A 22,514-nucleotide genomic window follows, 5' to 3' on the forward strand; every position below is an offset into this window, starting at 1 on the left:
AGGCGGCGGCGGTTGGGCCTGCACCGGGCCTAGGCCGCGCTCGGTCCCCTCAGGCCCCGTCCCGTGAGGCCCGGGGAGGCCCCGCCGGGCCCTGTGGGGGCTCCTCGGTAGCCCCCCGTTATCCCCGGGCTGCCCCCGGTTCCCCCCGTGACGGCAGCGCGCTGCCCCGGTGCCCCCGGGCCCTGAGGGGGCCGCCGCTGTGAGGTGGCTGAGGGGCGGCGGCGGCTTCCCTGTGAGGGAACGGCTCCACGCCGAGTCGCGACGGGTGTATCGCGACAGAGATAACCCAGTCGCGTGCCTGGGCCCCGTCCTGTGCGGCTCCAGCACCTTCAGGGGGGTACCACAACCGGGCTCCGGTACAGCAGCTCGCCCCACACACCGGGGCCCTCCCGCCTGCCCCCCACACGGGCAGGACCCCGGGATCCGTTGCTCATTTGCCCCAATTGCAGGAATCGGGACAGATCCCTGCGGCCACACGTGCTGGTTTCAAAGCCAGGCTGCCCCGCGGGCTGACGCTGAAGAGGGAGACGTTTTGCAGCGAATTCCTGCAGTTTTAGTGAAAATCCTGCGACTTCATGATCTCAGGGCGCTGGCGAGGCGCAGCAGCCAAGGGAAATACCGCGCTTGCCACCGGCTTGTTTTTCTTCCCCTCCCCGTTCTCACGAGTTCTCGGCGAAATCTCCTTTGGCTGCGGCGCTCCCCTCGTCGCAATGACTCATTTATAAATCAATTAGCCAGAACTGCCGCTGGCTCTGCTGCCAGGCGCAGCTGCCCAACCAGCCAGCTGTGCCTTCTGCGGGGTTCCTCCCCACCCACCCCTTTTCCCCCCTGACTTTTTGTGGGTTCCCCTGATGTTTTGTGGCTCCCCCTGATGTTTTGTGGGGCCGTGCTGCCCCCGTTTCCTCCCCCCACCTGCTCTCTCGGGGCAGCAATGCCCGCGTTGTGCGGAGCAGCCCCGGCTTCCCCGAGGCGTGCAGCCATCTGCAGACACAGAGCTCCCTGTGTCAGCCCGCCCGAAACGCGGAGCAGCCAAAAAAAAAAAAAAAAAAGCTTTTTTCTGCTCTCGGTTTTATTGGTGCTTGCATAATTTTTTATTTTATTTTTTTTTTTGTGGTTTGCTGATTTCACACTTAGCGCCATCTGCTACCTGCTCAGCCAATTCTTCCTGCGCCAGCAGGACCCAGAGGAGCTGTAGCACACCCCCCGGGCAGGTTTTGGAAGGGTTTTTGACCCTTTTGACACCTCAGAAATGGGAAAAATCATAAAGCTGAGAGCAGGGGCTGCAGCCCGGCCCTTCCCCAGGCAGCCCTCTGCCGTCCCACCCCACACAGCAGGCCTCGAGGCACCCCAAACCAGCTGCTGCTCCGGGGCAGCCACCCCCCAGCAAAGAAAAGAGCAGAAAATTAAAATCTGGATGTAAATTATGCCTGGACACGGACACCCTGCCTTGTAAATCGGGCTGGAAGGCAGCTTTTTAGGGCCAGATCTTGTCCAATAGATAACGTTTGCTATCTAATCAGATTTCGTTTAATTACGTTTCAGTCGCCCTGCCCTCGGCCACGCATCTTTTGGAGGACCTGCAGCAACCTGGGGCGTTGAAAGGAAAACCACCAGATTGAGCAACAGGACGGAGCTGCTCGGCTGCTGCTCTCCTGGGGACACCAGGAGAGGGGAGGGACCCGCTGCCACCCCCAACACAAGGACCGTGAGTCACGGCAGCTGGGGAAGCTCAAATCCCGAGTTCCCTCAGTGCCCCCAGCACCTTTTTTCCCCACCTGAGCACGCCGTGCAGCCCGGAGCAGAGCAGCTAACGGGACACGCTGCTGCCAGGGGTACAGAGCAGGCACCTGCCCAGCCACATTTCGCGGGTTTTTGCAGAATTCATTCACAAAATAAATAAAACCCAACCTGGAGTTATGAAATCTGTAAAACCTGACGAGCTGCAAAGGAGCCGAGCCGCCCAGCCCGGCCCTGACCTGGCTCTGCAGGGAGCTGGGATCCAGCTCAGTTCCTCCAAGCACCGCAAAGCCGAGCCCCGTGAATCCTCCTGCACCACCTCCACAGGAAAAATGGCTTTAAACAGCCCCCTTTTCCCCAAAACCACCCCAAAACCTAAAGGAGGAAGTGGCGAGGATGCCCCAAGCCGAGGCCTTGGTGGCAGCTGGCTGAGGGGCCCGGGGCGACCTGCCAGGAGGAGAAAAAAACCCAGAGGGGCGGCGAGGGAGCTTCGTAGCGACCACGCCGCGGTGCCTGATATTTTATTCATCGTGCTTTATCACCGAAACGTGGCAGGCAAGAAAAAAAAACCACACCAACCAGCTGCAGGAGGGAGACGGGAGCAGCTTTCCACCAGCCAGGCACGTGCTGTCGCTATCTCTTCCCCGGAAAGGATCCGTTCCCAGAAGCGCCGCCGGCCCCAGCACGCTGCAGCCTCGTTTGATGGACTGGCCTTTCCTGCGGAGGTATTTTCAGCTGGTTTTTTCTAAATATTACTCATAAAGGCCCCCCTTCCAGACAACCTCTCTCCCTCCCCGCGTTTGTTTATACGCTTTGAATTCTGTTAGGAAACCGGCTCCCTACCCCGGCTCTGTTTTAGCCACGTTTCCATATTTAGTTCTTTCAGCTATTCCTGCTCCTCGCCCGGCTCTCCCCGCACGGCACCGGGACCCGCCGCGTCCCCACGTTCCATCCAGCACCCCGAGGGGCTTTTCTCCCCCATCCTCCCCGTACCCACACTCGCCCGTTGCACCCTTCCACCCTCCAAATCCCAAATCACCCCCTGCGCCCGGCACGGGGACGTTTGTAGGGGTTTTGCCCACGAGGGACGGGGATTTGGTGCCTGCCACAGCCCCGTGACCCCGCAGGGTGAGGTGGGGAGCCCGGGGAAGGCCGAGCGTGGCGTTATTTTGGGGAGGGACAGAGTTAAAGCGGGCGAAGGAGGCTTCCCTGGTGGCACGTGGCTGCCATGCCAGCCGCGGGGCGCAGCCAGAGCAGGGGAGGAATTTGCCGTGAGGACAGCGAGGCGCCAAGGTGAGTCCAAGGGCAGCGCGGGCACCGGGGCCGCCTCTGCCCTCAGATTTTCAGTCTCCTTTTGGGGACACGTGGCGGTGTCCCCGTTCCCCCAAAAGAGCCGTGTTCGGGCACAAAGCAAAGCCCCGTGGCCCCCTCACGGCCTCACAGCCTCGTGGCACTGCCACCACAGCCCCTGTCTGTGGGTTGGGGGCACCGACGGCGAGTGGGGACGTCCCAGCGGGCAGCTTGTGGGGTTGGGATCGGATTTGGGGGGTTTTGGGGGAGCAGCACCCATGGGGTGGCAGCTCCGGGTCCGGCTGGAGGCTCCTCGGGGGGGAGCAGGACCCGAGGGCAGCTCCCGGGGGTCCAGCTGGGGGGAGCAGGGCCTGGCCGGTGGCTCTGGGGTCCAGCTGGGGGTTTTGGGGTCTGGGGATCCCAAAGCAAGGTGCAGCCGGTGGCTCCTGAGGTCTTGGGGTGGTTCTTGGGATCGGGGTGATGGGGAAGGGGCAGCTCCTGGGGGCCAACCGATGGGCTCAGGCTCTGGGTGGGGGCTCTTGGGGTCCAGCCGGCAGCTCCAGGGGGCTCTGGTTGTTGGCTGTAGGGTCCAGCTGGGGGCTCTTGAGGTCTGGCTGATGGTTTTAGGGTTCCGTTGGGGGCTGTAGGATCCTGTTGGGGGCTCCTAGGGTCCAGCTGACGGCTGTAGGGTCCCGCTGGGGGCTCTTGAGGTCTGGCTGATGCTTGTAGGGTCATGCTGGGGGCTCATAGGGTCTGGCTGATGGCTGTAGGGTCCCATTGGGGACATTTGGGGTCCAGCTGATGGTTCTTGGGGTTCAGCTGACAGCTGTAGGGTCCCGTTGGGGACTTTTAGGGTCCAGCTGATGGCTTTAGGATCCTGTTGGGGGCTTTTAGGGTCCAGCTGATGGCTTTAGGGTCCCGTTGGGGGCTTTTGGGGTCCAGCTGGTGGCTTTAGGATCCCACTGGTGGCTTTTAGGATCGGGCTGCCGCAGGGCTGGACGGCAGCGGGGGGGGGGGGCAGCTCCCGGCTCCCACCGACGGCTCCGAGGCTCATCTCTGGGGGGGGGGGGGTGGGAAGGGGAAACCCTAACGGGACGGGGGGCATCTCCCGGGGGGCTCCCCCGGCCCTAAACCATCGGGGCCGAGCCCGGGGCTCCCCCGCCCGCCGCTCCCAGCAGCCCGCCGGGGCCGAGGGGAGGAGCGGGCACGGGCGGCGGCAGCGGCGGCGGTGGCGGTGAGTGCCCGCGGCGGCAGCGGGGAGGGGTCGGGGAGGGGGGGGCGCACCGGGGGCGTCCCGGTTCCTTTTGGGGTCAATGGGGCCGCACCTGCAGCCCCGCATCCCCCCACGGCGGCGACCCGGGGGATGCCGTCGTGCCCGGGAGGAACGGGACGGGAGCCCCGGGAGCCTCGGGGGGGGGCACGGCGAGGTGGGGGGCACACGGGGAGGGGGGGCCCAACCCTTAGGGGCAGCCCCGGGAGGTGCCCCCGGTCCCCCCACCCCCCCGGTTTGCAGCCCCCTGCCCCAAACGGGGACAGGGGGCACCCTAAAAGCATCCCCGTGCCCAAAGAGCGGGGCTGCGGGTGTGCTGCCAGCACCGGGGGGGCACCGGGGGTCGTGCACCGGGACCCCCCACCCCACACACACCCCCCCCAGGGCTTTTGGGGTGTTGTAGGGGGGGCGATTCCCAAGCAGCGGCTCGGGACCGGGAGCGCTTTCCCGTGCCATCCATCATCCCCGCTGAAAGCCCGTTGACGTCAACCCCGTCCCGTGCACGCCTGGGCCCCGCCGGGGGGGACACGGGGGTAGGGACCGGGCGAGGTGGGGGGTCCGTCCGTCCGTCTGTCCGTCCGTCCATCCTGGGGGGGGGGGGCTCAGGGCATCCCCTTGTGGCCCCGTCCCGATCCCAAGCCCCATGGGACGCCGGCGCTCGCCTCTCACCTCTTGGTTGTGCTCCATCCGTCCGTCCGTCCGTCCGTCCATCCGTCTGTCCGTCCCGCTCGGTGGATCTGGAGACCCCCCCGTGGGTGGCCCCGGGGATGTGGGGGGGGTCCCAAGGGGTGACCCCCACTCTGCGGGGGTCCCGTGGGGTCACCGAGCACGGCACGAGGGGCCCCGTCCCGGCCCTCTCCCGGTGCACCTCCAGGATGCGGCGTTTCTGGGGGGGCCTCGCTGCATTTTGGGGGGGGCCAACGGGGTCAGTGCCCACCCCCACGTGCCCACGGTGCCCCCGCACCGCTCCCTGCTCCCCCCTCAGGTCTCCCCCAAACTCAGGGCTCCCCCTCCCTTTTCTCCAGGCCCTCCTCGGAGCCTTTTTGATGCATTTAGGGGATGAACCGCGGTGTCTCGGCCATCCTCACGCCCCCCAAGCTGGGGGGGGGACCCCCGCAGCCCCCCCAAAACCCCATCCCTTGCTGCCCCTTGATTCCCACGGGCTCCAGGGTGTGAAAACACCGATCCTACTGCTTTTTAGGGCCTGGGCTGCACGGCACCATCCCCTCGCATCCATTTCGAGGCACTTCGGGTGTTCTGTGCCCAACCACGGGGGGGTCGCAGCAGGTGCCCAGGAGCCCCCCCGTGCCCCTCGTCCCCCCAAAATACCCCAAATTCAGCCGCAGGGTGGTGGAGGAAGGCTCCTGTGAGGCTCGTTAGGGTGAGCTGAGCCCTTTTTTTTTTGTTGTTTTCACCTTAAAAAAGAAACTGCCATGGGGCCACGCTCACTGCTGGACACGGAGCTGGAGGGGGGGCAGTGGGGGGCAGCCAAACTCCTGGACCCCCCCGCCCCCGGTGGGTTTGGGGCACTCGTCTTGGATCTGTGGGGCTGCTCGGGGGGGGCCCAACTGTTGGATCTGGCGCCTCTGCTGCGAGCGGGAACAAAAAAAACCATCCCAAAAAACTCCGAATTTGGGTTCGGACCCCAGGGGTCCTCGCGGCCCCGAAAGGCGCAGCCCCAAAAGGCTCAGCGCTGTCTGCTAACGGGGCGGGAGGGGGAAAAAAAGGGGAGGGGGGGGGGGAAGGAGCTGCTTGGGGGGGGGCAGCAGCAGCAGCCAGAGCTGCCTGCTCGCAGCCCTGCCCCTGGAGGAAGCAGCTCCATGAAATATTGATGGGATTCGCCGCGCGAGCTGCATTGCGGAGCCCCGCACCGGGCAGGCAGGGAGGGGCTGCCCACCCCATAGCCCCCAGCCCCACACTTTGTGCCCCCCCGCTCCTCCCAGACCCATCAGCACCCATGGGAGACCCCACCCATGGGGAGAAACGTGCGAAACGTGCTCCTGCCCCCCCCCCCCCCACTCATAGCCGGGGATGGGGACCCCATAAGCGGCAGCACCCCTAAAGGGTGAGGATTTGGGGTCAGCGCCGAGGGACCCGCAGCGTTGGGGGTCTGTGGGGTGGCTCCCCCCTGGCTGCCCCCCCCCCACAGCCCTTTTTGATCCCTGCTGTTGCCCTGGGTAACGGTGGGATTCGGCACAGAGCTGATTTCACCCCCCCAACGTCACACGGGGACAGGGACAGCACGGGCAGGGCACCGTCCCCGGGGTCCTGGCATCTCCGGGGGGCTCAGCCTGGGGGTAATGGGGTGCCCCCCCCCGCTCCCAACCCTACAAAGTGGGGGCGTGAGGGTGCTGTGCCCCCATCCACCCCTCCTGGGGGTGTCCCTGAGCTGGGGGAGCAGAGCCCAGTCTGGGGGGCACCCCGAGGTGCTCACCCCACCCGGGGAGGGGCTGCTCCTCTCCCCCAGGACCTCCCTCAGCCCCCCAGGACCCCCGGGGCATCATCCCCAGCAGGAGCTCCTCATCCTCATCCTCGTCTTCATCCTCATCCTCACCCAGCCTCGGTCCCGCAGCAGCTGGGCCCTTTCCTGGGCTCCCCAAATGGTCCCGGTGCCCCCCCCCCGGGCAGCCCCTTGAGTTTGGCACGTGCAGGACTGAGCTTGAACTCGGTTTTAAGGAGAAGCAGGGAAAAAAAAAGGGAAAAAAGCTTTGTTTGGGATCAAACCTTGCCTCTGGGGGAGGACTCTTTCCTCTAAGCTCCACTCATCCCGCCAGTGGGGTGCACGCGGCCCCCTCCTTGAATTTTGGGGTTCCTGTTCCCTGTGGGGTGCCGTGCCTCACGGGGAGCCCCCCATTATTGGGGACACCCCCTGGGGACACCCCATAGAGGCCCCAAGCCCCCTCTGTGCCCTTCCCAACAAATCGGGCACCTTACCAGGTGCTCCTTTACCTCCTCCGCCCCCATCAGGGACCCTTCCTCACCTTTGCGGGGGGCACCACCCGGCTCCTCCCCCCCCCCCAGCCTTTGTCAACATCCCCCTTTTTTCTGTCAACGCTCCCTTCTTGCAATTAGTGCCGTTATTGTTAATCACCTAACGGGGTGGTTGGGGTCCCCCCTGTACAGGGCTGGGTGGCCACCCCAAATACCCGTGACCCCTTATCCCCGCTCCCCCTTTTCCCACTTCCAGCATCATCCAGTGGGGACCCCATAGGGGCTGTGGGGCACCCCCTGCACCCCCCCACCCTCTTGGTGTGGCGATGCCCGCGGTACTGGGCTGATACTGGGCTCATACTGGGCTCGTACTGGGCTCGGGGCTGGGAGAACTGGGTCAGCTGGGTAACCATGGAGATGCTGAAGCAGCGCGGGCACAGCCCCGCCGCCACAAACCTTGCAGGATTTCACCGGGCTGGCACCCTCCGTCCGCAGCGGGGCCGGGGAGGGGGGGACACAGACACACAGCGGGGTGCCCCCACCTGCACCGGGCGGTAAGGGGGCCGCTGTTTTCCCGTGCCTGTAGGGTGGGGTTGGTTTTTTTTTTTTTAGGGGGGGGCTGTGTTGGTGATGGAGATGCGGGAGGGGAGCCGCGCTCCCGGCCATCGCGCTTCTCCTGCGCGTTGCGCATCGGCTCCGGCGAGCTGCGGGTTTCGGGGGGGGGGATTTTGGGGTTGTGACATCTCCCCCCGGACCCCCCCAGCCCCTTGTGTCATCCCTGGGGGGCTCGGCGTTGAGCCCAGCCCGCGGGGAGGATGGGGCTCGGCCTCTGGGGCGCTGCCGGCGGTGGTGGCGTGGCGCGAGGCCGGCGGTAAGGGGCTGGAGGGGGGGCTGCGGGCTCTGCCCCCCCCCCCAGCTTGGGGCTGGGGGCTCTGTGCGGCGTGGGGAAGGGGCTTGCACGGGGCTGAGCTGCTGCTGGAGTGTGGACAGAAGGAATGAAGCATGGAGGGTGGGAGAAGGGGAGCCTCCTGCAGCCGGGGATGCTCTGGGGACACTGGGGGATGCTTTTGGGGTGCTGGGGGATGCTTTTGGGGTGCTGGGGCTGGCTCGGTGGTGGCTGCTGGCTCCGGGGTGCTCCGGGCTCCAGCCAAGCTCATCTCAGCACCAAGAGCCGCTCACCCCACGGCCCCACTCCCCGCAGGAGCCCTAAGCAGATCGGGGGGAAATTTTAGGGCAGGATTTTAAGCAAATCCTTCCCGCGGGCTGAGGAGCGCGCCTTCCTCTCCGTTCGCAGTGGGTTTTCCTCCCGGGGGCTGTGCTGGCAGCGGTCTCGTTAGCGTGGTGCTCTCATCAGCTCGTTTGCTGCCACCAGAGCTGGGTGCTGGGGGGAAAAACGGCCTCAGGAGCCCTCGGTGCCCTCCTGGCCGTGGAGCAGCGTGGCCCCGTTACTCCACGGCCCCATTACTCCATGGCCCCGTTGTGCCGTGGCTCTGCTCCCCCACAGACCTGCGGGGAAAGGCCTGGCCAAGCCCTTTGGGGTTTTGTCTCAGCCCCGGGCAGGTGGGGAAACTGAGGCAGGGCGCAGGGACTAACCCTGCACTTTCCCCCTCCAAAACCCGTAACTCCCCGGGTTCAGGCGATGCCGGGAGCCGCGTGGCTGATACGGGGGCAGCCCCGTGCCCAGCCCCAGCTCAGCCTCCCCACTCGTGCTGTCCCGAAAGAGAAATCTTTCCCCAGGCGCTGCCTTCGCGCCTTACCGTCAAGTGGCTCCGCTTGGCCCGCGGTTAATAATTCCCCTCGCCCTGGAAGATGGATGCTCCCGTCCCAAAAGAGCTTAAATATTCATGGGGAAGGAAGGGAAGGGAAAGGAAAAGGAGGTGAGGGCTGGTTCGGGGTGGGGGCAGCCTCCCCGCAGCCTCTGCAGCCGGTGACACCCCGGTGTGGCTGTGGGGGGGCTCCCCAGGCACCCCCCCCTTGCTGCCAGGGCTTTTTGTGGGTGCCGGCAGCCCCCCGGTGTGGTTTTTGGGGCCGGCCCCGTGGCAGGCAGCCATCTCGGGGCGGAGCAGCACGCAGCGATGCTGCAGCTGCCTTTTGGTGAAGGAGGTGGTGGTGGGGGGCGGGGGGGGGGCTTGACCGGGTGCTTTTTCCCCTGGGCACCCCCAGGAGGGGTGGATGGGGCCATCGCCGAACCCTAGGGCACCCTTTTGGCCCTGGCCATCAGGGGGTGCAGGGCTGGGGTGGGGACAAACAGCCCCAGCACCTGAATTCCCTCGTGGAAACGCCTCGGAGGGCTCCTTTCCTCCCAGCTGGGGCTTCCGCAGGGGGGGCACGGCGACGTTCCTGGCGATGCCACCCCCTGCTTTCAACCCCCCCACCCCCCTCTCTCTCCCCTTTTTATCCCCCTTTCCTTGCAGCTGATCCCAGCCGGCGAGCTGAGGCAGCGTCCGACCATGTTCAACGGGGACGCCGGCTCCTCCGCCGCCAGGAATGTCGTCCGCAGCTCCAGCATCAGCGGCGAGATGTACAGCCTGGAGAAAAGCGCCCGGGGCAGCGCCGACTCCGTCAGCATCATGGCCAGCAAGAAGCGCCGCTCCAGCCTGGGTGCTAAGATGGTGGCCATCGTGGGGCTGGCGCAGTGGAGCAAGAGCACGCTGCAGCTCAACCAGAGCGGTGAGCTGGGGGGGGGTGTGCGCCCCGCTGCCCCGGGATTTGTAACGTTTCTGGTGAAAATACCCCCAAAAAAAAGCCCGTCGTGAATGCCTCCCGGCTCAGCCGTGCTCCCCCAGGTGCTGAGGGGGTTTGGAGACCTGAGCTGGAGCTCAGGGTGGGCTGGCAGGGAGGGGGTAAGTCACAGAAAGGACTCGTCAGGTGCTCTGGGCGTGGGAAATGCTTAAATTTTCAACAGGCAGGGGAAGCAAAAGGCACGTTTTGGTGCAGGCTTTTCCTCTGGTTACCACTTTCTGTTCTGGCTCACGTTGGCATTTCGTGATTCAGGAGAGGAGGTAATTGGGAGCCCTCTGGCCCTGCACACCCGAGGTGTTACGGGAGGGCTGGAATCAGCCCCAGAAGCCCAGCCAGGCGTGCCAGTGGCCAGCAGGAGCCCACCTGGGGCCAGCAGGGCTGCACCTCCCCAGCCAGCAGAGCTCAATCCCTCTCCGAGCACAGCTCCAGAAACAAGCCCCGTGCCAGCCTTTGTGCTTAAGTAGCATTTGCCAGTCCTTGGCCACTGCCCCCAGCCTTCCCCCATCACCTTAAAAGACCCGAGACAGTTGGATTGATATAAAAACCGACAGCAGTGACCACAGCGTCCTGCCCACTCCACTGCAGGCACTCAGGGGTTTTGGGGACCAGCCTTGTGGCACCAGGGAGGGGACCAGGGGGGCTGCGCCGGTCCCACAGCTGGAGGAACACCAGAGCAGGGACCGGTGTTGGGGTCGGGGTGGGAGCTCAGCGCTCCCCTCGTCCTGGGGCTGGGTGCTGGAATTGGGCCGGGGCTGGCCCAGTGCCCGGCAGCTTTTGGCAGCGCCGGGGAGCATCGCGGCAGCGCTTGGCTGAACACATCCACGGGCAAACGCTGCACGAGAGGTGCCCAAATCTCCGCCCCGCTCTGCACCCGAGTGTGCAGAGCTCCTGTGGGGCAGCCCTAAATGAGCAGAAGTGAAACCTGACCCCCCCGTGCTGGCCATGCTGTGGGACTGGTGCTTGCTGGTGGTGCCCGGGGGCTGCTCAGGCCACGCTCCTGCCACCATCGCTGGCTCCCCGTGCTCACCCCACATCTCTGCTTGCAGAGGGAGGCCCCAAAAAGCTGCGCAGCAACATCCGGCGGAGCACCGAGACCGGCATCGCGGTGGAGATGAGGACCAGGGTCACCCGGCAAGGCAGCCGCGAGTCCACCGACGGCAGCACCAACAGCAACAGCTCCGACGGCACGTAAGGACCGGGCACACGGCCTGGGGTGGCGAGGGGACCTTGTGGCCTTTGGGGCGCGTGCCCTGCACACGGTGGGGCTCCGTGGCAGCGCTCTGCTCCGTCCCACACAGGTTCATCTTCCCCACCACGCGGCTGGGCGCCGAGAGCCAGTTCAGTGACTTCCTCGACGGGCTGGGGCCGGGGCAGCTGGTGGGGCGGCAGACGCTGGCCACCCCCCCGATGGGTGAGTGCTGGGGGGATTTGGGGGGGGTCTGTGCTGCACCCGGGGCTGGGGCAAGGGGATGCTGAGGGTGCCACACGTGCACCAGCCCCGGGATCCCTCCTGGCAGCTCCCCTCGCTGCTAGGAACGTGCTGGGGCCGTGCATGGCTTGCAGCCACCCCCGTCCTGCTGCTGTTTCTGGCCAGTGCCAGCACCCCCACTGCTCCCAGGGCACCCCCAGGTGCCTGCCCCGTGTCCTGCCTGGGGACGGGGGGACCCTGCAGTTCCATGACCCGGTCCCACCAGCCCCCTGCCCCATTCCTGGTGGGGCAGGGGGGAAGGGAAGGGGGCAGTTGGACCCCTTTGGGCTGTCCCCAGGGGGTCACCGTGATGCCCGGCAGTGACCATAGCACACCGGAGCCCTGCGCCATCACCTCCTTCCCCTCCCCGGCTCCTCGTGCAGCCCCGGGCCGAGCCTGACCTGCTGTTGAAATGCTGAGTGTGTTTTGAGAACATCCAGGTTCGTCTCCTTGCCATTAAACCCCGCTGGGACATCAGCACGCCCCTTCCCCGTCCCCCCTCTCCCTGGGGCCACAAGGCAGCGAGCGCCGGGGACGCGGCGGCCGCGGGAGACGCGTACGTACGAGCAGGACAGCGTAAGTGGGAGAGCAGCACCGCCACCACGGCCAGCTCACGGGTGCCCCTTCGTGTTCCCTCCTCGTGCTGCTGCAGGGCAGGACCCTGGTGAGACCCCCGGGCAGCAGCTCCGTGCCCCTGCCCCAACGAGGAATTGGGCAGGAGGTGGCCGTCCCCGGTCCCTTTTAGCCACTCACACCCAGCTCTTTGGCTTTGTCCTTCTTCAAATCCTGTCGGGGGGATGCTCAGGGCGCTGCTGAGGATTTGGGGGGCACCAGCACTGCCCCCCACGGCTGGGGACAGGCAGCAGGGACCGTCCCAGCCCCGGGCTGCAGCTTGTCCCCGTGGGAGATGGGCACGGGGAGGGTGCTGAGCGCGTCCCTTCCCCCGGCCAGGCGACGTCCACGTGGGCATGGCCGACCGCAGTGGGCAGCTGGAGGTGGAGGTGATCCAGGCCAGGGGCCTCACCCCGAAGCTGGGCTCCAAATCCATCCCTGGTAGGTGGCTGGGGAGGGACGGGGACGGTGCCAGCGCCGTGCCGGGGGGGCTCCGAGCCAGCGCTTCTCCCCCCTTCCCACCGCAGCCACCTACGTGAAGGTTTACCTGCTGGAGAACGGCGTCTGCCTGGCCAAGAAGAAGACCAAGGCGGTGAAGAAGACCTGCGACCCGTCCTTCCAGCAGGCCCTGCTCTTCGAGGAGAGCCCCCAGGGCAAAGTCCTGCAGGTGATGTCCTGGGGCAGCCTCCGGGCAGGGCGCACGCACCCGGCGTCCCCATCCCGACCCCGGACCCTAAGGGCGGCCCCGCTAACGCCATCTCTGCCCCGCAGGTGATCGTGTGGGGTGACTACGGGCGCATGGACCACAAGTGCTTCATGGGGATGGCGCAGATCGTCTTGGAGGAGCTCGACCTCTCCAGCGTGGTGACGGGCTGGTACAAACTCTTCCCCACCTCCTCGCTGGCCGACTCCAGCATCGGGCCCCTGGCGCGCCGCCTCTCCCAGTCGTCCCTGGAGAGCTCCACCAGCCCCTCCTGCCCGTAGCGGCAGCTCGGAGCCAGAGGCCAGGCGGGGAAGGAGACGTCCTGACCTACCAAAACTGTCAGTGGATGGCTGTAAATATCCCATCCTCTTTTTTTTTGTTGTTTTTTTTCCTTTTTTTTTTTTTTTTGGTTTTTGGTTTCTTAAATCTCCTTCCCGAAGCAAACCTGCTCTCGGCACGCTCCTCCCCGAGCGAGCGCCCCAGCGCGCAGGGAGCGGGGGCCGTGGGCATCGAGGTGGGGGGCAGCAAAGGCCCTTGGGGGGGGAGCCGCAGCCCCCCCATAGCCCCCCGGGGAGGATGGGCACCATGCCGTGCTCCTCTCGGCCACAGCAGCCCGGTCCCGCTCATCCAGCGCCACTGCAAGAAGTAGCATGACGCCTCGACTTCTTCTCCTCCAATTTCATTTTCCTTGCCTCCGAGGAAAAGGGAGCTTTTCAAGGAAAGAAACTCAGAAAAAAAAAAAATCCAACTCAGCACTACTGTTTTTTGTTTTTTTTCTTCAAGGAATGTAGCATCTTCGATTATGTAGCTTGCCACGTGCTAACAACACACTCACTGCAATATCTGAGACTCGGCGCTGACGGATACATCTGCCAGACACTGCCCGTTTGTTCGTTTTCTGACACAAACCCTGCGACGCTGAGCAAGCCGTTCCGGTGACCATTTTTATTTTTATTATTTTTTTTTAAATTTTGGTAGCGTTCAGCCTGTGACAGTGACATTGCCAAAGGGACAGAGCACGGACAAGGGCGCGCGCCACCCCACCAAGCACGGGCTGGGCTTGTCCTCGTGTTTCACCGCTCGCCGCCGTCCCGCGTGGCCACGGCGAGCCCCAAAACATCGACTCTGAGCTGCCCGAGGTGGGTGCGGGAGCCCCGAGGAAGCAGGGACGGGGTGATGCTGGCTGAGCCGCTGCCTTCCAGCCCCTGCCTTCCTCCTCCGCCGCCCTCCTCCTCCTCACACCTCCAGGGGGGTGCCGGGGGGTCCCGGCTCCTGGGCACGCTACAGGGGAACATCTCAACGGCGTCTTCTGCTGATCTGGAATTAGGGGGACTGAGAGGTTACGAACAAAAGGACTCGATGCTTTGAGTTCATTTTCAGGATGAGTGTCGTTTTTTTTTCTTTGTTTTGTTTTTTTGTTTTTTCTTTGTATGTTTTGTTTGTTTGTTTTTAAAGCAGCATTTTGGTTCCCCCGAGGGACCAGTTCTTGTAGCAAAACCGAGAATTACGGAAGCTTTTTTTGAAGGTGCCTAATGAAATTTGCTGAAACTACTCAGGGGAGACACCACTAGAAACTCTGGTTTCTTCGTAAGATACACTTCACACAATGACTGTCCTGAAGGGTCAGGTTCCAAAAGAGAGGGAAAAGAGCAGCAAACCACAACACACCAAAACACGAGCAGTCTTGAGACTGGAAGAGGACAAAAGGTTAATGGGGAATTTCTACTGCCCAGATGGCTCTGGCCTTCAGTCTTTAACACAAACCAACCAACAGCACAGTTGGGATTTTTTTTTATTTTTTTATTTTTAACAACGATTTGTTGGCAAAGCAGAGGATTTCACACTGCACAGAGCACAACAAGAACAACCTGCAGTTCTCCCGGCGATGCTGGGAAGGACGAACCAGCTCGAACCCGTTGCCACGAAGGAACAAAACCAAACCCGAAGGAAAAGACTGTTGCATCGAAGCTGTCCCCTCACAAAACAGACCCGGGGGGGGGCAGCGAAACCCCACACCCCGCTTCCAGCATCGTCATGTCAAGGAACTCCAGCTGCTGTCATGTATCTCAGATCTTTACCAAACCACAACTGCTGCACGCCTCTGAGGGCAGGCTGGGGGTGGCAAAGGGATGCTTCGAGACCCCAGGGCCCCCCCGGTCAAGCACTGAGCCCTCGCCTGGCACGGGGACGTGGCACAAGCCAGGGGCTCCTGCGGTTTGAGGGGGCAAGCTCGATGCCCGGCTCGCTGGAGCAGGCATAAACAAGGGGTTTAAAGGAGGCCTTCCTCCTTGGAACTAACTCTTTTTGCTTTACCAGCTCAATTTTAGCAGAAGAAAAGAAGGAGGAGCCCGCCTCTCAGCAGTGGGACACTAACCACAAGCACAGGGAATGGGGACAGCAGCATGGGCAAAGCTCTGCGGGGGTTTTCTGCTTGCCAGTTCGGATGCATCCCCAGCTCTGTGGTTCTCCAGTGAGTTTTGGAGCCCTATTTCTACCCCCAGGCAGCACAGTGCTGCTGCTGAGATCCAGAAAAGCAGCTGAGGGAGCACAGAGCCAGTGGGTGCGCACCCCCAGCGGGTGCTGAGGTCCAGCAAAAGCTCCCCTGGTTCTGCGCCAGCCCCAAAAACCAACCACGGCCGGCACTCGGAGAACCCAGCACCCAGACGGAGCGCCTGAAAGGCACGGCCGGGTGCTCCAGGGAGCATGGAAAACCCAAATATTTTGGCTTCCTTTTTATCACTAAGGAATTGATAACGCCTTGGAGGATAACGGCACAGCCAGGATCAGAACAAACCGCTCCCCGATTCTCCCTTGGGGATGGATTCCTGTCTGCTGCAAGGCAAGGGGCTCGTGGGGGCGATTCCTCGAGGTGCAGCCACCGTGCCAGCCACTTCAAGCACTTGCCATTACCACCAGACACCGAAACCCATCAAAACCTTAACTTCGCTCTCAGCACCGCGTGCCCGGTCCCCGCAGGGAGCTGGTGCTCGCTTTTTGGGGAAGCCTCTGGGTCACGACCACCTCACGCTGGCATGGAGAAACGACAGAGGGGGAAGCAACCCAAGTGTTTACCCACGTTTACATTGCAGCGTCAGCTCCTTCTCATTTCTGCCTGCATGAGCCGTGCATCCCCCCCCTCAAACGAGAGCAGAACAGCCAAGTTACCCCGCTGCTTTCTACACGAGGCACCAGGAAAACCACGAGGACTCAGGTTTTTTCTGGGGGAACGTTTCCTTGCAGAGGGCATTTTTGGTGTGCTATCCGATTGGCAAGAGGTGGCTGCACTAACCAGGCATCGTGCTTTAGATTGTTCCATCTCCTTCCTCCACCCAGAAAGGAAATTCAGGCCGTTCTACTTTGCAGATATTTTCCCCTAGAAAAAAAAAAAAGTTATTAATGTCAAACCAAGCGAGCTTTGCAGGCTGTTTTACACCCAGCACTCGCAGCAGCACCCACCTGAGACACAGATGATCTTTCTATAGCACAGCTGATGGGGCAGCTTACCCTGGTGTCGGAATCAAGGCGCCCTAGTTCAGTAACAAGGGTGGATTTTGCCAAAATAGCCTTGAACCGATGCTTAAACAACCCCTATATCCTCTCAAGTCAGTTGCAGCCATGCAGCAAAGCACAGAAAACACCACGGGATTTCATGCCTAAGCTGTCTCTGGATTTTCAACCAGCCAGGGATGGGCTTCATTTGCCAAAATTGAGCGCCTGAACATTTCCTAGGGCACCGGGCCAGGCTTTTGGGCACAGTCAGAAATTAGCTCCTGTTTCATCAGCTCCACAGCACGTTGAAAGGATGCTTGGGCACAGAGCTGTCCCGAAACCCAGTGAGATACAGAACCAGTGAGCTTACCCGCAGTAACCAACCCCATCAGGTGGCTTTGGAAAATGCCACAAAGCAACAGAGGTGGTGGGAAGCATCCCCTCCACGGCCACCTTTCCCACCCCTTAAAACCTTTCCTGCAGAAGCAGTTAAAGCCTAGCACTGGGCTGCAAGCAGGAGGCCAGAAACTCCTGCAGGAGCAGGGCCAGGGCTGCCCCTGCTGATAGGGAATTATTCCTGCTCAGCTCCTTACGAGACTGCTCTCGGCAGCACCACGCTTCGCTCCGAGTCTCGTATTTGTGTGCGTGAGGTTAACGTGCTTAAAAACCTGTGCTTGTTTCAGTTGGCTTGGAAATCCCTAGCAGCAGCGTGCGATGTAAGGGGCTTTACTGCTCCAAGGCCCGTTATAAAACAGCCCTGGTGATGATTTAAGGGGAAAAGAGCCCACCTATTTTCTTCCAGTTGAGACTCAGACACTCCTTCCCAGATTGATGTGAAACGCTTGGACGATGCACATCTGTAAACTCCCTTCAGTGTGTGCGTTTGGTTACTGATTTGGAAAATAACTGCACTTTAAAGGTCAAGGAACAGCGCTCAGGCACCGTGCTTCTCGGTGCCCGAGTCCGAAGCCTGAAAGTGTTTTGCATCAGGGCTGGAAACAGATATTATATTAAGAGCTCGCTCTGCTTTCCTTTAGGTTTTCATGCCTCTAAACAGATTTCTAAAATTACCTTCTACAAAAGCAAGGTTCGCATCCCATGACGTGCCAAAGGCATGACGGCCCCTTCCACTGTTCCTTTAGCGGAGCTGTTTCAACTGGAAGTCTTCCTCCTACACCGTGTTCACAGGCATGGGGAGCACCCCCACGGGCTGGTGGTTAGAGGTGCGAGAGGTGTTCAGGAGCTAAAAAGGCTGCAGAAACGGCTGCCTGTGGAAAACGAACCATCTGCAAGGAGCACCTTCTGGAACCGAGGGGTTACGCAGAACAGACGGAGGGAGCGGCTGTGATAACGCCCCGCCTAGGCGGTCACCTTAGCTGAGCTCGTCCATATTTCCTGAGGATTTAGGTTTTTAAAAAGGCAGAAAATGTACAGTAAAGGGCCTAAGTGTTTGTCTCGCTGTCTGAATAACCGCCACACTGTTAAACCCCCGATCGTCTGCCCCGGGCACAGCCTGGCTGGAGCGCTGATTATCGGTATACCTCATTTGATTCTTTTCTCCTTTTTTTTTCTTTTCTCCTCCTTTTCCCTCTTTAAGAACCAGAGCTTAGTGCACTCTATCACATTCAGGTTATTTTTTTTTGTTGTTGTAATTGTGCAATGAAGAGCAATTGTTTTGGGTGTGCTTTTACCACCTGCTCCCATGCTGGCTCCGGCCCCTGCTTCGTTGAGCACTTGCACTACTGACGGCTGAGCTGGAGGGCAGCGGGGCCAGGAGCCAGGGCGCTTCTCTGGAGGGAGGGATGGTGTGGCAGGGCAGCAGGCACCTCGTCGTCTCTCCTGTTAAAAAGCAGGTGGATAAACAGCGCCCAAAGGCTACTCCTTAGCCTGACACAAGGGCATTCCAGTCCTGCACCTCCCCAAAAAAGGGCCAGCAACGAGGTGAGCAGCTCAGATGCAAGGAGCTGAGGACAGCGTCCTCACCTCCCTCTGGAGGCTTTTTCCTGGAGAAAAAGCCTCAGGAGCAGACAAAAAAGGGTGAAGAAAGGCATTGCATAGCGATTGCCATCTGTAGAGCTGCTGGAACCTGGTGCTGGCCAAAAAAAAAAAGGGATCTTTGCCCTGATACATGCAGTGAGAGCCACGAAGCTGTGCCTGCTGTCGGGTCTGGGGGCAGCAGCGCTCCCCTCCTCGAAGCAAGTGGCCAGGGCCCCTGGCAGCGGATGCCTGGTGAACGTTAGCACTTTGAAGTTGGTGGCCTTGTTTTCTTAAAGGGCTTGATCTTTTCGTGCAGTTAGAACTAAATCTTCCCCATCATGTTGTCCTATTCCCCACCTCAAAATTTAAATGAGCAAGCACCTGGGCCGTTTAGAAGTTTGTCCAGGACTCAAGAATCTGTCATTGATCTCAGAAGTTTATACCTCAAATATAAAAACAAGCGTATACATCCAGCTTAATAACAAATTAAAGTAGCAGCTCCAAGGTTGAACTGCAGTTTATCCTTGAATCTGATCACTAGCAGCAACAGGAAAAAAAAACAAACAAAACCAAACCCACTTAAGCACACAAAAAGCACCAAGTTTTTAGAAGCACCTGAACTGAAGCGTTCATTCTCTGAGAAAAATTCAATTTCTATTTCCAAACTACAAGACGTGAAGGATTTTGCCTGTACCTTAAACCTCTTACACACAGCCTACGCCTTTCTAACTTTGTTGGCCCCATACAAAGTAGGACAGCAGAGCAGTTAGCAAGGTGCACCAACAAAGAATTCACACAGAAGGGTCCAAGATCGTTAAAGGTCATTAAAGGTACGAGGCAATGAGATGCACCCGAGACTTCTCAGCCAGCCACTGCTAACCAGAGCCTTTTCTCTCCAGGTAGCTTGCTTCAAAAGGCTAAGAGGAGCATCCTGACCAGGGTGCATCCAACCATACACCTACACAAACCTACGCTACTTCCCATTTTTCACTCCTCAAGTACCCAACAAACTGCATTGGGAAGAATTACCCAAACCAAGAGAGATGGATCAGACTGGAGAGCTGTCAGAACACCATTAGCCACGGGTTAATTGCTACTACGAGCTTAGCTTCCAACCTCAGACAGAGCAGGTAGCAGACATCTCCCCCTCTGCGCGGCAGCCGCGGGTCTCCGTACCGGGACCTAAGAGGCAAAGGAGAGGTAGGTGCAGAACTCACAGTACTCACCCTGGGTAGCTTTTCACTTTTGGAAGTCAGGATGTAATTGCATTAGTGAACAGATCTGGCTGCCTTCACTAATCCACTCCATTTTGTAGTAAACTTTGCTTTGATGACAGATTCATAAGTTTAACAACTCCACCTTGAAATAAATGCCACCGAGGGGTGAACCAGGGGCTTCTCTACGCCCCGGTTCCGTATTCCAGACAAGGGGATGGGCTTGTGATGGATACTTGAGAATGGTTATAGATTTAAAACAAAAAAAAAAAAAAGCAAATGGCAATTTTATACTTGTGTTATGTAATGTTTTATATGTGCGTGGTCTTTCTTAATGTAAAACTCTTGTATTTTTGTGGTTTATATGCAGCAGGACTGATGGCTGTGAGGGTGCACGCTATTTTGTAAAATATTCTTAGCCAGTTTTCCCAAGGAGGAACAAACTGAAGTATTCACATTTTCATTGGCTTGTACCTGCATGTACAGTACTGGGGCAGCAAGTGAAGATGATTAAAGCCAGCTTGAAAACAACTTCTGGCCTTGAGTTGAGCTTCACAAAGCGTCCAGCCGCAAACCCTGTGTAGCTTAGAGCCAACCCTCTCCCCCAAAACAGAGATGTTAAAGGATGAAACCCTCTTTTCTGAGGGATCAGACTTCATTCCCACCTGAAAAGAACAGTTTTTGCTGGAGGAAAGAAATACCATAATTAATAGGCACCATAATTAATATGCAAGTGGAGTAACATCAGCTCAAAGCTCACACAATTCAAACTCTCTCCTGCAGCTGCACACAGGCACCCACAGCCCTAGGAAAACTGGCCTTCCTGTCTTTGTGTGACCCAAAATCCCCCCAACCCTCTTTCTGAAAGCTTACAGTGTACCTTTTGAATAGACCTCGGTCAGCTTTTATTGAACATCAGCGTGGAGCTGCAGTTCTCCCATTCCTCCCAGCTGCAGGAATGCTGCATCCACCCGCACCCCTGCGCTGCAGGTTTCTGTTGTATATAAAGCTGTCAACTGACCTGATTTCGCCCCTGCTGAGCCTGGTTCTTTGCAGGCAGCCTCAGCTTTCAGGCAAACACCGTTCTTGCCTGACATTTGGGACGCAGCCCTGCTACAAAGCAGATGGAGCTCGTCCGATTTGGGACTGGGAGCCTTCCATCCGACACCTGAAGTGAACAACTCGCACCAGGGAGAGCAGCATTCAGCACAATCTGTCGGGCTGTTTGAAAAACAAGACAAGTCAGCTGAGGTTTCACTGCAATATTTTATTTGGGAATTTACATATACACAGGAGAGAGGAGACCGCAGAAGTCTGACTTCTTGCTCACGCTGATGAGTTTAAGCAGTTGTGTTCTACTGAAGATGAGGAAAGAAATCTGACCCACCCACTTTTTATGCCTAGATTAAAATGTCTAAAGCTAGCTGGGAAGGGGTACCGGGGTTACACAGGAACAAAAAAAAAAATATATGAAAAAAGTATAAATTAGGATGTCATAGTCATTTTAAAAGTGTAAGAAAACTTGCAGCGGGCTCTCAGCCCTTGATAAGTTAACTCTCAGTTAGTTCGTTAAAAGTTAAATACATCGATACCACAGATTAGACAGAAAAGCCACTCTGAAGTGCAAGTTTCACATTCCAAACAGCTTGCCCCCACACTGTGCGAGAATCCTGCTTGCTCATGGGGGGAGGGAGAGGGGTCTTCAAAATGACTTTGGTTCCAATGAGGGTTGGCGAGCCAAGCACAGCAAGGCCTCAGCTCCAGAGAACGCTGCTCGAGGGAAGAGGTAGCAAGGCTTGCTTGCCCCGGGCTTGGGTTAAAATCCAGTTCCTCAGCACCAAACAGGGTTTCCACCCCTCTGCTAACCAAAACCCCTACTAATACTAGAGTTTAAGTGGTTCTTAAAAGGCCTGAAATTACAGGCAGTATTATTATAAGTACAGATTTCCCACGTTCCTCAGTCACACCTCTGCTAAGACCCCAGGACATTAAGTGCTACCCAGAAGCATTAGTGGAGGTTTGTGCAAGGAGGGGGGTCCACCCCAGAAGTGTGCATTGACTGTGCTAAATACAGGGGAGCTCATGTTCTGGTCACTGAGGTTTCACCGTGTCTGACAGTGAAAAGGCAGAGATGGGTCTCAGTTATGGAAAGAGGTTCGGGCTGGGCAGCCAGCCAGAAAGAAAAACCCTGAATGTCTCATGGAGCAGTTTTGAAGAACAGAACAGAAGGCAAAAATGGTCACAACGCACGGGATCATTTCCACATCTGAGTGCTGAGGGACTGATTGCTTCCCTGGGCACCTCCTCCACCCATCGACTGTCCATAGCCCATCATACCATTAGCTCCATAGAAGTTCATCCCAGCCATCTGCTGGGTCATCTGCAGAGGGGAGAAGAGAAGAAAGTCAGGGCTATGCCAGGGAAAACGTGCCAGCCCACGGCAGTCAGCTACAGTAAAACTCTTCCTCCCCAACACATTAGTCTTAAGCGAATCCTCGTAAAAAGTTACAGTGAACAGACTCAGACAAGGCAATAAAGCTTCATTTAAGGATATCCTAAAGGTTAAAGTCCTCTACAGTCAACCCCAAGTTAGACTTACAAAAGCAAACTCCACTCACACACCTTTCATCTTATTATAGAATCCGAGGCACTGCCGAAACATGGTGTGTGCTCTTATCTGACCTTCCTTTGCCATGCTAAGCAGCCTCTTAGAGGAAGATGAATCAGCTGGTACTAGTGCTAGTAGCACTCCTGATTCACAACAGGGTTTTATAGCACCCCTGCTATACCTCAAATCAGCCTGCGAGTCCCCAGCCCAGCTCCTTCAGCTCAAGGCACAGAACACAGATGCAGCCTGATGCTATGGCATGAACACAAACCTCTATCACTCAGCTCACAGGAAGCTCTGATTTCTATACAGGACACTAGTTTTGTCTACAAACCTGCTATTTAGCCCCATCTCTCCTCAAATGTTTACATGAAGGGAGAGTCAAGGTTTTGTTTCCCATTTATCCCCATAAAAACAAGGATCACTACCTAGCAATTTCCCAGGTGTGTGCCCATCTATCAAGCTGAGGAATT

The 22,514-nt window shown here is 59.2% G+C and overlaps 2 protein-coding genes across 5 annotated transcripts in view; one reads left to right on the forward strand and one right to left on the reverse strand.

Annotated features, from left to right (window-relative positions):
• Positions 1-20,960, forward strand: RIMS3 (regulating synaptic membrane exocytosis 3). Of its 4 annotated transcripts, XM_084497118.1 has the most exons (8): positions 1-356; positions 1,543-2,462; positions 9,643-9,898; positions 11,017-11,158; positions 11,269-11,381; positions 12,390-12,491; positions 12,578-12,717; positions 12,822-20,960. In XM_084497118.1, exons 2-8 carry the CDS (start codon positions 1,917-1,919, stop codon positions 13,032-13,034), a joined length of 1,512 nt encoding a protein of 503 aa, XP_084353244.1. In that variant the 5' UTR covers positions 1-356; positions 1,543-1,916; the 3' UTR covers positions 13,035-20,960. The 4 variants fall into 4 exon arrangements, with proteins under 4 accessions (XP_084353244.1, XP_084353245.1, XP_084353243.1 ...); XM_084497119.1 differs by lacking the exon at positions 1-356 and having other exon boundaries at positions 1,095-3,030; XM_084497117.1 differs by lacking the exon at positions 1-356 and having other exon boundaries at positions 1,095-2,462.
• Positions 20,681-22,514, reverse strand: part of SMAP2 (small ArfGAP2) — a 17,886-nt gene continuing 16,052 nt past the window's right edge. The window contains exon 10 of the mRNA XM_084497121.1: positions 20,681-21,813. Within this exon, the coding sequence (XP_084353247.1) occupies positions 21,688-21,813 (126 nt within the window). The 3' untranslated portion in view covers positions 20,681-21,687. The remainder of the gene's footprint in view (positions 21,814-22,514) is intronic.

Source organism: Aythya ferina, assembly GCF_964211825.1.
Source record: "Aythya ferina genome assembly, chromosome: 24".
Classification (NCBI taxonomy): Eukaryota; Metazoa; Chordata; class Aves; order Anseriformes; family Anatidae; genus Aythya; species Aythya ferina.

Bases quoted from the DNA above. Each gene is read 5' to 3' on its own strand.
- RIMS3 (XM_084497118.1), top strand. From the start codon at position 1,917: ATGAAATCTGTAAAACCTGACGAGCTGCAAAGGAGCCGAGCCGCCCAG. The intron at 11,159-11,268 runs GTAAGGACCGGG...CGTCCCACACAG, and splicing joins AGCAACAGCTCCGACGGCAC to GTTCATCTTCCCCACCACGC. The intron at 11,382-12,389 runs GTGAGTGCTGGG...TCCCCCGGCCAG, and splicing joins GCTGGCCACCCCCCCGATGG to GCGACGTCCACGTGGGCATG.